This window comes from Lontra canadensis, unplaced genomic scaffold (genome assembly GCF_010015895.1).
Source record: "Lontra canadensis isolate GAN:19392208 unplaced genomic scaffold, GSC_riverotter_1.0 scaffold45, whole genome shotgun sequence".
NCBI classification, from domain to species: domain Eukaryota; kingdom Metazoa; phylum Chordata; class Mammalia; order Carnivora; family Mustelidae; genus Lontra; species Lontra canadensis.
The window spans coordinates 14,839,039-14,853,760 of NW_022631039.1; the positions used below are offsets into that span (position 1 = coordinate 14,839,039).

The 14,722-nt window shown below is 55.0% G+C and overlaps 1 protein-coding gene across 1 annotated transcript; it reads left to right on the plus strand.

Annotated features, from left to right (window-relative positions):
• Positions 1–4,452: 4,452 nt before the first annotated feature.
• LOC116876566 (cytochrome c oxidase assembly protein COX19) lies at positions 4,453–10,889 on the plus strand. The gene is made up of 3 exons (XM_032872838.1): positions 4,453–4,589; positions 4,977–5,088; positions 10,206–10,889. Exons 1-3 carry the CDS (start codon positions 4,508–4,510, stop codon positions 10,288–10,290), a joined length of 279 nt encoding a protein of 92 aa, XP_032728729.1. The 5' UTR covers positions 4,453–4,507; the 3' UTR covers positions 10,291–10,889.
• Positions 10,890–14,722: the final 3,833 nt, after the last annotated feature.

The window sequence follows — 14,722 nt, forward strand, 5'->3', positions numbered from 1 at the left end:
CACTGATGGTGCTGGCCAGGCCTTGGGAAGCCCCCTCCCCGCCACCCCCAGGCCACCACTCCTCTAGCTGCTCATCTGGGGCCCTTCCCCTCCTGGGCCCAAAACTGAAGCAGCAAGTGTCCCTCCCACACGTCCCTTCCTCGGCAACTTCTAGAAAGGGCCGCTGCCCACCTGGCTGGCCCCTGCCCCCCAGCACCGGGGAGGGGTCCTGCGCAGGTCCCTGGCGGCCCCACCCCTCACCCCTGTGTGAGTCCTGAGGCTGTAGCAAAACCAAGAACCACAGCTGGGCCTCTGAAACTCCAGAAATACACCCGCGGGCCGGACCAGAAGTCTGCACGGAGGTGTGGGCAGGCTGGCTCCCTGGGGGCTCTCGGGGAGGACCCGGCCTGCCGCTCTGGCCTCGCCCGCCGTGGCCCACAGTGGTCTCACCTGGAGACCCTTGCCTTGCGTGCACAGACCGCTGAGCGCGTCTTCCATGGGTGCCATCTGTCCACGCCCCACAGCACCCAACAGGCTCTCTCGGCTGGAGGCATTCGTGTGGTTGTTCATCTGTTCAGACAGACAACAGACACATACCTCGCTGCGGCTCCAGAGTCCACCAGGAGTCATCTGTGAAGTGAGCCCCCTCCCCGCTAGGCGCCCCCGCCCTGCTCCTGCGTCCTCCCAGAGGCTCTTGGCATCTGTGTGTGCCTGCGTTTGCTGTGTTTCTAACTGTATTCACGCAGCTGGTGTCCAAGCACGCCGTTAGACGAGTTCTCCTACGCGCGCAGCCGCAGAGCCTTTGCCACATTCCAGACCATGAGTATCCCGTCTGCCCCGAGTCTCTTCCTCCCTTGTCTCCCTCCCTTTGTTCAGTTGCCTTTTATTCTTGCAGTGACCATGTGGCCGGATCAGACCCCGGACTGATGCCTCGTCTCCTCTCCGCCATTCTGTCTCAGTTGAAAACATTCCACTCGAAATACCTGCGTGCCCAGTTGCAAGGGATACGCTGGGTAATATAGGTTCCCAGCACCAGAATCCCTGAGCCAAGGGGCTGCCCCTCGTTAGATGCTGGCCAATGTTCCCTCTGTGCCTGGCAGGGCATCATACCCATTGTCCCACGGGCAGCCTGGATCTCCCCACCACCACCCCCATGAAGGGCATCTGAAGGGCCCTTGCCTCATCGGCTCCCCACCCCCCCATGCTGATGCTGGGTCAGGGTCTGTTGGGCTTCCACTCTGCCCCCTCTCATCTCTGCTCATCCCTCCAGTCAAGGGCAGCTCAACGATCTTCTCGGCATAAAGATCATCTTACAAACTTGAGACTCCTGAACATCAGGGCCCTGCCCACACCTTCTGGGCTCCAACCACCTAAGGGGACCTTCTTCCATGTCTCATGGCTTCCGCACCCAACCTTTCTGTGCCATCTGGGACTCTTTGTAGGGAGAAAATAACCCCAAAGTGGCTGGAGTGTTGTACTGGGTGGAATGGCCTCCCTCCTCCCCAAGTCATGTCTCCCTAGAACACCAGAATGGGCCCACATTTGGAAATGGAGTCTTTGGAGACGTAATCAAGTTTAGATTAGGATTAGGGTAGCCCTAAATCCAGTGACGGATGTCCTTATAAAAGGCAGAAAAGTAGAGGACACAGACACAGAGAAATTCAGGGGAACTTAGAGGCCGAGAGGGAGGGTATGGCCCCAAGCAAGGAAGGTGGGGCCACCAGGAGCTGGACGAGGCAGGAAGCACACCCCTCCCCAAGCGCCCCCAGAGGGAGCATGGCCCTGCCCACCCCAGGTTCAGCCCTCTGGCCTCCCTGGTGGGAGAGAACATGTTCCTGCCCTCAAGCTAGACGTTCACATGTAGGAAACAGAAAAGCTGCAAGTAATTGTTTTTCCTGTAAAAATGCAAATCATTTCTGTCTGGCAGAAAAGATAATACCGAAGGTCACGGTTTATTGCCCCGTGAGCTATTAACCTGTTGTAGGTCCAGTTTAGCAATGCGACTCCGGCAGCCTTACTGTTCCTCTGACCAGCTGTGGCTGTGTCAGGGTTGGGCGCCCTTTGCAGAACCAGCTTTGCCATCTGGCTAAACTCCTCCATCCTTGCATTAAATGAAACTAATACATGTGCATCTTCTATTTCTCTGAGAACCACATTTTCATCCTTTGGAAAAATAGACTTTTGCAGCAGAATTATCAAAGTGGAAAGATATGCGATGTCTAGTTTCAGGCAAGGTTCGATCTAGGGGCTGTCTTCAAGGGGGAGTATCTCAGCCTGAGGTTGAGTGCCCTCAACTGATGCTGGTCAGGTCATCTCCACCAAGGCTGGCCCACGCTGCAAGTTCTTGGCAGAGCCAGTGGTCTCTGTTTTATACCGCTGAGCTGGAGATGTTTGTTACATGGTGCTAGGTAGCTTGTACACTGGCTGCGTCCCCTTGGACATGGTTCTCTCCATGAGAGGTGAAGGGTAAGTACCCCTGCCTAACCGGGTTCATCCTTCAAACGCTGAACTAAATGAACTCAGCTGTATGCCCAGCACTGTGCCAGAGGCCTCATGCCAACAGCCTGGCACTGAAGAGGGTTTCCAGAAACATCAGTTCTTCCCCCACTTCTTGTATCTGTGCGCCGCAGATGGAAATCCTGTCCTCTCCCAGCCAAACATCTCATATAAAGCAGTAATCATTTGCCAGGTACAGACGTGTCTATTAAAAGCTGTCTGTCACCTCTGGGTCAGCAGGCCTCCAATGCTTCATTGGTCCCTCAGGGCTGCTGGACAGAGAGGCTGCGAGCAACCTTGGGGGGCAGGGCTGTCCTCTTGACTGCTGAGTGGTATGATCTAGTCAAGTGGAAAAGTGTTATTTGCTGGGTAATAAAAGTGTCTTTTGTTCACTGCTCTGGAAACATATTAATGAATAACCCAGTACGTGGCCCCTGGTTCCAGCTGCCTAAAACGGTCATTTATTTGACAAGATCAAGGTGCAGTTTTCCTTTTGTAGTTTTTAGTGGCCCCAGAACACTAGGCTGACCAAGGCCTCAACAATGGCAATGGGCTTTCCCTGTGGACCCCCACCAGCCCTGGCAGCATCAGGGCCAGCTCCATGCCGGCCCTGGACACACAGCTGAATGCAGCCTCAGGCACGGAGACCCAGTGGTGGACACTGCAGAGGGGCAGGCATGCTGGGAGGGAGCTGGAGGCCTTCCGGAGACCTTGAGGAGGGGGCAGGCACTATTCTTCAAAGCCCCTGAGTTATAGAAAGTGCTCCTAGTCCTGACAGTAGAAGGAGGCACAGTGCTGGACCATGCCAGGAACTGGGGGTGGGGGGAGGCAGGGAGCTGGTGAGCCCAGCTCTAGGGCCCAGCACGTGGTTGGCATTGGGGTGGCAGGGATGCAGGTTCACAGAGCACAGGTGCGCTGGGAGGGCAGTGATTCTCTTCCTCCATCCAGATGAAATCCAGAGTCCCAGTTTGGGGATGAGGGGTGGTTGCCCCCGGGACGGGGCTGGGAGGAGGCTCTGCATGGAGAGCTGGGGTCTCCACGGAGCCCTTTTGCTGTTGTTCTTGTTGCTGTGATAATAGTAATAAGTGACCGCCAGAGCCCTAGCTGTTCCTGATGCACTTAGAGTTCCTTATAGGTGGAGCTGCCCCTCTTGCCCCCGACGAATGCATAGCTGAAGACCTAACCCCCATCACCTTAGGTGACCTTTTTTGGAAATAGCCCCTTGCAGATGTAATTAGTCACGATGAAGTCGTTAGGGTGCGCCCACCCAATCTGGCTGGTGTCCTTGCAAGCAGAGGACATATGGACACAGACACACGGGGTGGGGGGGCGGCCAGCACGGGAGGATGAAGGTAGAGACGGGGTGTGCGCAGGCGCTGAAGAACCCTCGGACTGCGGATGACCAGGCGCAGCTGGGGCGCAGCCTGCAACGGGGTGTCCCCAGAGCCTTCGGGAGGAGCCAGCCCCACCACATGTCCGTCTCAGACGTCGGGCCTCCAGAGCCCAGAGCAATCACACTTCTGTTGCTGGAGCTGCCCGGTGTGGGACGCTGTGTCGTGGTGGCCCTCGCTCCTTCCTGCTCAGCAGGTAGGCCCTGCGGACCCCTGGGGATCCGGAGGGGCCGCATAGCCTGCTGGGACCCTGCCAGCGCACCTGCTCTGGGCTTCCTGCGGGCTCAAGCTATGTGTCTTTGAGCTAACTGCGGAGCTTCTCTGGACTTCCGTCTCCTCGTCATAAGATGACGGCTGGCCTCTACCAGTGGGTCTCCGCGAAGGTCCGACGGAAGGAGACTGCCAAGGACTGGGCAAAGCCGCCATCAGAGCCTTTCAGAGCCTGGCTGGGGCGGGGCCTCTGGCGCGGGGGCGGAGCCCGGTCTGTAAGGGGTGGGGCCTGCGAGGCGGGGGCGTGGCCTGAGTAGGGGCGGGCCCGCGGCCGCTCTCAGCTCGACTTGCTCCGCTCTCCCGCGGGGCCTGCTCGGCGCTCGGCCCGCAGCCCTGCGTACGGAGCGCGTCGTACTCTGAGGCTCGCCAACATGTCGACGGCAATGAATTTTGGGTCCAAGAGCTTCCAGCCGCGGCCCCCGGACAAGGGCAGCTTCCCTCTAGATCACTTAGGTGAGCGGCGGGCGCGGCGGGCCGCGAGTCCTGAGTGTCCGGAGGCGCCGCGCGGTCCCGCGGCGCAGGTGGGGAAACCGAGCCCCGCGCGGGCGGGACGGGCCGGCGCCAAGTGGCTGGCGGGAGCGGGGCGTGGGGCCGACCCTCCGCGTCCGAGCCCGCACTGCTGAGCGCCTCCGGTGTGGGGCCGGCGTCCGGGTTCGCGGGGTGCCTCCGTGGAGGCCGGCGCGCCGAGAGCGGGTGACACACTGTGTTGTCGACGTTCCAGACCCGCCCCGAGGGAGAAACAGCCCCGCGGGAGCTCCCGGTGGCCGCCTCCCGGCGTGTCCCGCGCGTGGCCTGACAGTTTTGCTTGAAGAGGAGATGCTGTTTTCCTTCTCGTTCCAGGTGAATGCAGAAGCTTCAAAGAGAAGTTCATGAAGTGTCTCCGCGACAATAAATTTGAAAACGCTTTGTGCAGAAGGGAGTCAAAAGCCTATTTAGAGTGCAGAATGGAGAGGCAAGTACCTGGTGACATGTGTGACTTCTGGAAGCTTCCTCCGCTCCCGGAGCGTTTCTTTCCTGGCAGCTCATTGCAGCAGGGCTCATTGAGGCTCAGGTCTTTCACAACGGTAGAATTGCTTGTCCCTGGGATTGAGGCCCGCCAGATTAAATGGTCCCACAAGTTGTGCAGCAGCCCTGGGTACATTTCTGTGAGTGACAGCGTCATACCTGACTGCATTCCTCAGAGTATTTTCTTTCCAGATTTGGGAGCTGCTGACCTGTCCTTAAGGTTTCAGAACCGTCTGTCATGAAAATGCTGACCGAGCCAAAAGATTTGAAGGTTGTGGATAACACAGTTTTTTCTTTCACATTCTCAGATCATAAAAATGTTCGGTGTAGTCTCAGCTGTGCTTGAAATGTGAGAGGGGAGACAATAGGCCATTTCAGAAATGATGAAAGATGGGGACGCCTGGGTGGCTCAGTTGGTTGGACGACTGCCTTCGGCTCAGGTCATGATCCTGGAGTCCCGGGATCGAGTCCCGCATCGGGCTCCCAGCTCCACGGGGAGTCTGCTTCTCTCTCTGACCTTCTCCTTGCTCATGCTTTCTCTCACTGTCTCTCTCTCAAATAAATAAATAAAATCTTTAAAAAAAAAAAAAAAAAAGAAATGATGAAAGATGAAGGATTTGTTCTGTCTTGACCAGAATTCACCAGAGCTCACTTTTAAATAAAACAAAGGTTTGTAACTATGGTCCGTTAAGATTTTATTTAAGAACTGTTCTAGTCCTTAGTGGGGAAAGGCAGGTAACATATAATTATATAGTGGGAGTGGGAACTTTTATTTGTGATTTTTAAGCCCTTCGTTAGCGCATTAAGGAATCCAGTCTTCACTTGGCTTTGTGTGAAGATAGGTTGACATAAACCAATCCAGTTGGAGCCCCATTTCTACTTTCCCATCACAAACTCAGACATTGCTCTCAGGGCAAAATCTCTTGTGTTTCTCAGGCCCACAGGTGTGTGGAGGGCTCTCTGTAGACACGTAAGGCCCTCGCTCTGTCTCTCGAGTTGTTCAGGCTCACAAGGGCTTAGATTTGACAGCAGATCCCCCTGAGTCCAGTTGTCACCATCTTTAAGTAGTACAATCCTGGGATCATGTGTTCACATTACTGTCTTTTAAATTAACACATCTTTTAAAGATGGGAACTAAGTAAATTTTTTCTTGGAGCTATCACATTTGGAGACAGTCTGAAGTTGGTGTCTGTCAGCGTGAGGGTGTGAGCAGGTCATCCGCCCCTCTGAGGCTTGCATTAATCATCCCTGTGCAGGCCAGAGGACCCAGCACACGCAGGTTGCTGCCCCTGCTGGGAGCTCTTCTGGAGTTGAGCTGCCTGGGTTCCCAGAGAAGCTCCTGGCTTGCCAGGTGAAGGACCAGCAGAAGGGCCCTGTCTTTTCTCCACATTTGACCCAGGGAGTGAGCTGCCTGCTCTCCGTGTGTCCATGCCTTGCTCCACACAGCTGGAGACTGGCCTCCCCTGAGGCCTGCTGAGGTTGGTGGGGACGGAGGGAGGCAGCTGGCTACTCTGTGGGTTACATATTTCAGGTGGCTTCCCTGGCTGGTCAGGCAACATTAAGATAAATGTAAAGGGTGCATGTGTGTTTCTGACTTGGTCAATGATTTCGGCCTAAGACTTTCAGATTTTTTTTTTTTTTAAGATTTTATTTATTTGATGGGCGCCTGGGTGGCTCAGTGGGTTAAAGCCTCTGCCTTTGGCTCAGGTCATGATCCCAGGAGGCCTGGGATCGAGTCCCACATCGGGCTCTCTGCTCTTCCGGGAGCCTGCTTCCTCCTCTCTCTCTGCCTACCTCTCTGCCTACTTGTGATCTCTGTCTGTCAAATAAATAAATAAAATCTTTAAAAAAAAAAAGATTTTATTTATTTGACACAGAGACAGAGATCACAAGTAGGCAGAGAGGCAGATGGAGAGAGAGAGGGATGCGGGCTCCCTGCTCGGGAGGGAGCCCAATGCGGGGCTCGATCCCAGGACCCTGAGACCATGACCTGAGCCGAAGGCAGAGGCTTAAACACCTGAGCCACCCAGGCACCTCTTGGATGGTTTTTAATGAAAATCTATGGCCACCCAGATTCAGTATTGAGATTTTGCACATTTGCTTCTCTTGCATTTTACAAACCTCTTTTTTTCCTTTTCCTTTTTTCTTTTTAAAGATTTTATTATTTGACACAGAGAGAGAGAGATCACAAGTAGGCAGAGAGGCAGGCAGAAAGAGAGGGGGAGAAGCAGGCTCCCCGCTGAGCAGGGAGCCCGATGTGGGGCTCGATCCCAGGACCCTGAGACCATGACCCGAGCCGAAGGCAGAGGCTTAACCCACTGAGCCACCCAGGCACCCCTTTTCCCTTTTGTGCTGAAATCCCAGACGTGTCTTACCTGTTCTTGTCTCTCTATGCATCTTTGTAAAAAAACTGCACCACAACAAGTTTTTAAAGCTGCCTCTTGGAACGCCTGGGCGGCTCAGGGGTTAAGTGGCTGCCTTTGGGTCAGGTCATGATCCCGGGGTCCTGGGATTGAGTCCCACATCAGGCTCCTTGCTCAGCGGGGAGCCTGCTTCTCCCTCTTTCTGCCTCTGTCTCTCTCTCTCTCTCTGACAAATAGATAAATAAATCCTTTAAAAAAAATAAATAAGTAAAGTTGTCTCTTGAGGCCTCGGCCCATTGTAGCCAGATGTGGAAGTATGTGTGCTGTTGTAGCTGCGGGCCACATTTTCTCACGGGAAGAACTGTCTGGGGTTACCAGCAGCAAATACACATATGATCTGTGATCTCAAGGCTCTGTAATTATTTCAGTTTGATTCCTGTGCCGTGGGGTGGGCCTCTGGGATCATGCAGCCGCTTCCCAGAGTGCAGGTTGGTGTGAAGGCCAGGCCGCCCAGAAATCCGGCTGCCCTAAATCATGTGCTTAATGCTGCCTCAGTCTCTAAAGGATTGGACTGGGAGTGGGATGTTTTCTTCAGTCTCTTCCCTTATGCTAAAAGGAGGCTTTGAAGTCGTCTTTTGGGATTTAGAACTTGCTAAATGTTCTATTTGTTGTTTTTAAGGACTTTTCCAAGGAGCTGGATTTTGTGAATATTTAGATTTGTAGAAAGAATATCTTGAACTGTGTCTTACTTGGTTTCTGTTTTTTTCTTCCTGATTACTTCTTTGCGCCGCTAAACTCTCAGGTCCTTCCTGTCCCAACGGCATGTCGGGAAGAGCACCACTCGCCCCCATGTGCCACCAGCCCACCTCACCTTCTGTGGCGGGTAGTTGGACATGGGTGTCGCCAGGCTCGGTCAGGGCGTGGACAGGCTGCATTCCTTCTGGAGGCTCCGGGGCAGAGTTCCCAGTGGCCATGCTCCTTGGCTCATAGCCCTCTGCCCTCTCGAAGCCGGCATGGGGTATCTCTGACACTTCCTCGCTTCCTGTCTGTCATTTTAAGTGTTCACGTGATGAGGTTGAGTCCTGGGTCACCTCACTTCAGAATCAGCCAGTTAGCGACTGTACTTCCCCCTGTGGCCCAAACTCCCCTCTGCCTTGGAGGGTGACACGGGCTCCAGCAATAAGGGTGTCATCTGGGGGGTCATTGCTCTGCTGATCACAGTGTGAGAGACCTCAGTTTTAAGAACTGTTGGCCAGATGTCCTCTTTTGATAAGATGTGGTGAAAGTTTATCATTGTTTTCCTCATTTGGGTTTAAGGAGTGGCACATGCGTTCCATGCTATAGATTTACTGTGCTCTAGATTAAATTCTACAGACTGAGGTTTGCAGTTCTGGGGACATTTTCCTGAGAGATAAGTGACACTCCTTGTGAAGTTTGGCTAGAGATCATCTCTCTGCAAGGCATTGTGTTTCTGCAGAAGCGTGGCCTGCTCCCCCTGGGGCCCCGCAGAACCTGCAGAAAGCGGGTCGTCTGAGCAGGTGACTTGGACGGGCCGCGGTGCCCAGTATGCTGGCTGAGCATGAGGCTGGGTGCACAGGCTCTGCAGTGGGGGCCGGGACACAGTGTGTGAAGTGATGATGGGCTTTGTGCTGGCTGAGCCCGGCGGTTCCTGTGGGGTCATGCTGCTGCCCCCTCTCCACCCCTGGCAGGCAGGACAGATGCCTCTGAGAGTTGGGGTCGACCCACCATCCCTGACCCCCAAAACAAAACAGAATGAAAGCCAGGCCTCCCTTTCCCTGGAGCATGGGTGGCGGGAAGCCAGACGTGGGGAGACTGCTGAGTTCAGCAGGGGCTCTGAGCTGGGCATCTCCATCTTCATGGCCCTGACTTCTGTGGACGTGGTGGGAGGCTAGCACATGGCTGGTCATAGGGAGGAGGTGGGAGTGGGACACGGCTGCTGGCCAGCTATGGGGCCATGCAGGACCTGGGGCAGGAGCGAGAGGATGGCAGAGCCCATGCACCATGCATCTGGGTGTTCCTGAGCTATGAGTAAAGCTAACACATGGTGACCATGGACAGCGCAGTTTTCCTTACATGCAGACTCTTTTCGATAAATGCAGTAGAATCCTGGAAATATGTTTCTTCCTTGTGTTTTTCTTATTAGCCCTTTTGTTTTCTCTGGGTTACATCTTGCTAGGATACACTTAGGTTATAGCTAAGGTTTCTGGTCAGCGGTAGACTGTCGGTCCTTAAGCTTTTGGGGAGTCAGGAGTTATGGATGGATCCTTGACCGCACGGGTGGTTGGTGCCCCTCACTCCTGCATTGTCCAGGATCTGTTGTACCAGATAAAGTCTGTCCTGGCCTGTCCGCACCTTGTCCAGGGTGTCTTCACAGGGACCTGGGGGTCAGGCGTCTGTTCCTACTGTGCCCTTGGGGAGCCTCACGGTGGTCTGCCCACTTCCTTTGGGTCCTGGCTGCGCCCTCTGCGTGGGGAGCTCTGTGCACTGGTTGCCAGCGGCTGTCCCTCTGGGGTCCAGAGGCGCAGGCGTCAATCAGCCTGGAGGAGGAGGGCGCAGACGGTGACCCAGATGCAGCGGTATCCCTGGGTGCAGGCAGCCCCCCAGACACCAGTTGGGTGGGATGGGAGTGAAAGCGCAGGCCCGCGCAGACAGTGTTCTTCGTTTTCTTCCCGTCTCGTAGGCAGCTGATGGCACAGGAGCCCCTGGAAAAGCTGGGATTTGGAGATTTGACTGATGGAAAACCAGAGGCAAAAACTAACTCGTGATGGAAAAAGACCACCGGCTGCCCCGCCTTCTGGGATGGAGTGTGTTGTGCGACCTTGTCAGCTGACAGCTTAGGGTCAGGTCCTGTGATGGAGAGGTTCCAGAATGCCCTCCTTGACAGAAAGAGCTCATCCCGATGTTTCCCAGGTTGTTTTGAAAACTTACTATTACTTTTAGATCTCATTTTTCCCCAAGAGTGTTAGGTTTTATCTTTACATCGAGTGTGGTGGAGTTCCTAAGGAGACCTGTGGCAGGTGGGAGGTAGGAGTGCGGAGTCGTGCCCACCTGGCAAGGGGACACGTGGCCTGGGGGACACGGTGACTCCACAGTGCTGGCGTGCTGAGTGCTCGCAGCTTCATCCTCCACGGAGATACAGGTGCTGTCAGAAACCTCTCCCAGGCAGAAACGGTTTCCTTGTGCTTCTGGGCACCAGTTCACTTCCTGTTTTCCTAAACAAAATATGAACTTGGGAAGGAGAGCACGTCTGGCCTTTGACATATTTGACCTAGTGATGTTTCCGGTCGTGCCTGAACACCAAGTACCTTTTAACCAAAGGCTCATTTTATGACCTGTACAGATTGTGTTTATAAAACTAGTAACAGTGACCCGTGTATTGTAACTGAGAAACGAAGTGTTGGGACACTCGTAGCTTGCCTCACGCATGTGGTCTCCAGCGTCTCCCTCTGAAAGCACACCCGCATGGTCCTGCGGCGTCACCTTCACCAGGGCTACCCCCAGAATTGTCTGCAGTCACTTAAACCTCACGTGTGCCCTAACCTAGCCAGGGTTTCCAGGTGGCTTCTCTACGTGGCCAGGGTTCCAATGCCCATGCAGAAAGCCGCGTGTGTGTGTGTGGGTCTGGGCCCAGCGCTGCCCTCCCTGGCTCCTGGCCAGCCAGCTTTGGTCCCAGTGTGGCTAATGGAAGATGGTGGAGACATCCCTTCTAGGACAGTGACCCCGGGAGGGACCGCCAGCCATGACCCATGCCTGGGCTCCCAAAAGTCCCCACTGCCTGCTCCTCAGCCAGGGGTGGTAGAGGTGTGGCCGTGTCCCGGTCTCTGCCTTCAGGTCCCTCTGATTTCAGCCCACCTGCGGTGGGTGCTTCTTGGCTTAGACCCTCCCTGGAGTAAGTCCCTCCAGCGCTTGGTGCCCTTGCCACGGTGCCGACTCCGCCCCGTGTACCGTGAGTGGTTAGCTCCTCCTGCTCCCGTCCGCCGTTTGTCACCGTCGGGTATTTGGGCTCTGTCTTACGCCGTCATCATGCTACGACTTTTTCATGTTAGCGTCCAGTTGCTAAGGTGTCTTGGCTTTTAACACCAAACTGAGCCATGAAACTAGTTTGTTTGCTAACCGTCTAGAATTACATACACACAAGGTCGTTTATGTGGTATTGTTTATAATTACGGAACGCTGAAGTGACCCAGATGCCCACATGTACGAGCTTTTGATGACCCGTGGCTCTTGTGGGGGGCTGTGCCGGGAGTCTGAACTGACATGGGCTGGCCTCCTTCCATAGGCACGTTGTATATAAGAAAGGCAGGCTCTAGAAGCATCTGTAGTGACGTTAACAAGGAAGACAGGAAGCTAGAAGTATCTGCACATTTGTGCAAACACAAAATTGAGGAAGGACAGAGCAGACGCTAAGGAGGATGGTGGCCGGTGTGTCGTGAAGCCCTGACTCTGAGCCGAATTCCTGTTCTCTGTGCTCAAAGATGACACAGCTGTGGGGCACCCAGCATCAGCTGCGGTGGGTTGGGGACAACAAGACTGTTCTGTTGTCTGGCCCGCTCTGAAAGCCAGTGTTCTAGGACTAGAGAACTAGGGAGCACGGAGAGCCGGGGTCTCAGGAGTCCCTGTTGTGTCACAGATAAGGTGGCTGCACAAAGAGACGTACTTTAATGTGTGCGTGCATCTATGTGCACCTGCCAGCCCTGAGTGCCCAGGGGCCTGGAGTCGTGACCCTGCAGCTGGTGCTCACCCTTGCCCCGTCCTGGGCTGGAGCGCTACTCCTGACAGCTGGAAGCAGGCTCCCAGAGGGACAGCTGGTGCCCGGGCCAGAGTGGGAAATCCAACCGGAGCCTTAACCATTTGTGGCAGAAAGCAAGGAATTGCTGGAAATAGGATGGGGGCTTGTTGGAAGAATATAGGCCCCCACCCAGGGAGCTACATCCGGGTCAGTTGGAGCAACAGAATATTCTATTGGGTTATAGTCTTCAGAATCAGTGACTCTGCACAAGTCCATGCTGATATAAATCACTAATGGGGTTAAGCTGTGGGCAGGGGAGGGACAGTGGGCGGTGGTCTGCCCAGCATAGAAGCGGCAGGTTGGGGACAGAAGTCACAGCACAGTGTCAGGGGTAGAGACGAGAACCGGCTGGGAGCTCAGAGTCGGGCCGAGTGTGGTGTGAAACCTGGGGCCTGTCCTGGGGCCTCCCCTCAGGGTGTGGTAGAGATGGCAGTACACACTTGGTGGCCTACCCACGGCTAGCGTCCCCCTCTGATGCCCTCCTTGGTGTTCCTACTTCACTCCAGTGAGCAGATGCCAGACTACACACATTCTGTAGAGTGAAGACCGTGCTCTTCATGGGTATCAGGGTCCAGAGAAAGGAGGGCTCCGGGGAGTTGGAGGGACTGCCACACAGGTCCCGGGCCGGGAAGAGCAGTGGCGGGCAGCCGCTGGGGTGTGGCTGTCTGCAGCCCAGTTACCAGAGTGCTGGGATTCTTCTCTGATTATGTTATGGTGGCATTTGGGGAAGCTGGATATGAACTCTCCTGTTTTTGCAAATTTTTGGAAATCTAAAATTATTTGCATTAAACTGTGTGGTTGAACTTTGTGCGTGTGTGGTTGAGTAAATTCTCGTTGTGAGGTGTATCCCGTGGACTTCGAGGCAGGTGATGTGACAAATGGTTTTGGCAAGTGGGGGAGGAAGCGTGGGAGGAGAGGTCCAAAAGCAGCCCCAGTTGTGCAGACAGCTGAGCTCTTTACAAAGGGGCAGTGGCTTCCCAGCGTGACCTTTGATTTTTCACATCTGAGTTGCTGGCTGCACGGCACGTAGGGCGCAGACATCCTTCTTGTTCATGCCCCAGTGTCTGCTCCTTCGGCCCCGCTCCCGTAAAGCGCCCGCACATAGTGGTATTCAGCGGCCCAGAGACACCTTCCAGAACGCTTTCCAAGTGTTGTCACGCGGGAGATAGGCCAGAGAACCTGGGCCCCCCTCAGAGGAGCCCCTTAGTCCGCTTCCCTCCAGCCCCTGGGGGGTGGGGTGCGCTCCGGGTGCAGCGCCGGGATTTCCTCCGCCCAGCTATCCCACCGTCAAGAGCAAGATGGCCTCTCCTCTCCGTGAAGCGTCCTGTGCTCACTTAGGTCACCTCAGAGCCGGTGGCGTAAACAGTACAGATTTATGATCTTATGTCATAAACAGGCCCATGAGGCTGCGTTTCTGCGGGGGCTCTGGCCGGAGTCGTCTTCCTTGTCTTTCCAGCTTCTAGAGGCACTCCCCGTTCCTCGGCCCAGGGCCCATCCTCCAGGACAGTGTCCTCTTCTGTCCTGACCTGTCCCTCCCATCTTGTCCCTGACTCTGATGCTCTGCCTCCTCACCAGAACCCTCTTGATGACACTGCCTACCCAGATAATCCGGGGTCACATGCCAGCCCAACATCCTTACCCTGATCACCCCCTGGCAAGTCCGATTCACGGGGTCAGCCAGGGACACCGATGTGGACTCCGCCAACCACACTAGCCGTGGTGTGAGGGGGACACAGAAGCATTGGGCCTGGATGGGGCTCGGGTCCGAGCTCTGGATCGGGAGCAGCTCTCGCGTGCCCGTGCCCAGAAGATGTGCTGTCATACAGCTGTGGGGCTTTGCCTCGTGAATCGCAGCAACCCGCCACAGATCGAATTTTCTCAGGGCTGGGTTTAAAGGCCATATTCTTCTGAAATCTTTGGCAGACAGAGAACGGGTATGTGCTTGGTAAACAGCATTTGGTTGGAGCCAGCCACTGCAAGTAGGACGTGATCCCATTCCCGCCACGTGTTCCTCTCTAGACAGTTGGTGATGTTATAGATAGGAGAGCTGTGTCTGGGATCCAGGGCAGTAAACGTTCTCGATATGCGTGCGGTTGACAAGAGTCGTCTGTATCATTTTTATGGAAACAAATTGTTAATTTAAGAACTCACTGTGTGTGGTTATTTTGTATCACCTGTAAGTCACTGTGACTGTGATTTTACATTGTCCGTAAGTAGCTTGGTTGGTTTTTCCTGGTGGAACCTCGCCGGTTTTGTGGCTGCACGCAGTTCAGCAAAGCACTGAGGGCGGCCGGGGGCCGGGGCTGGGAGCTGCTCACAGTGGCTTTGCAGGCTCTTTGAGGGAGGGGTGTGGCAGTCTGCTCAGGTCTCCCCTTTGGAGGCCGGGACCCTCAGGTCTTTCCGAACGA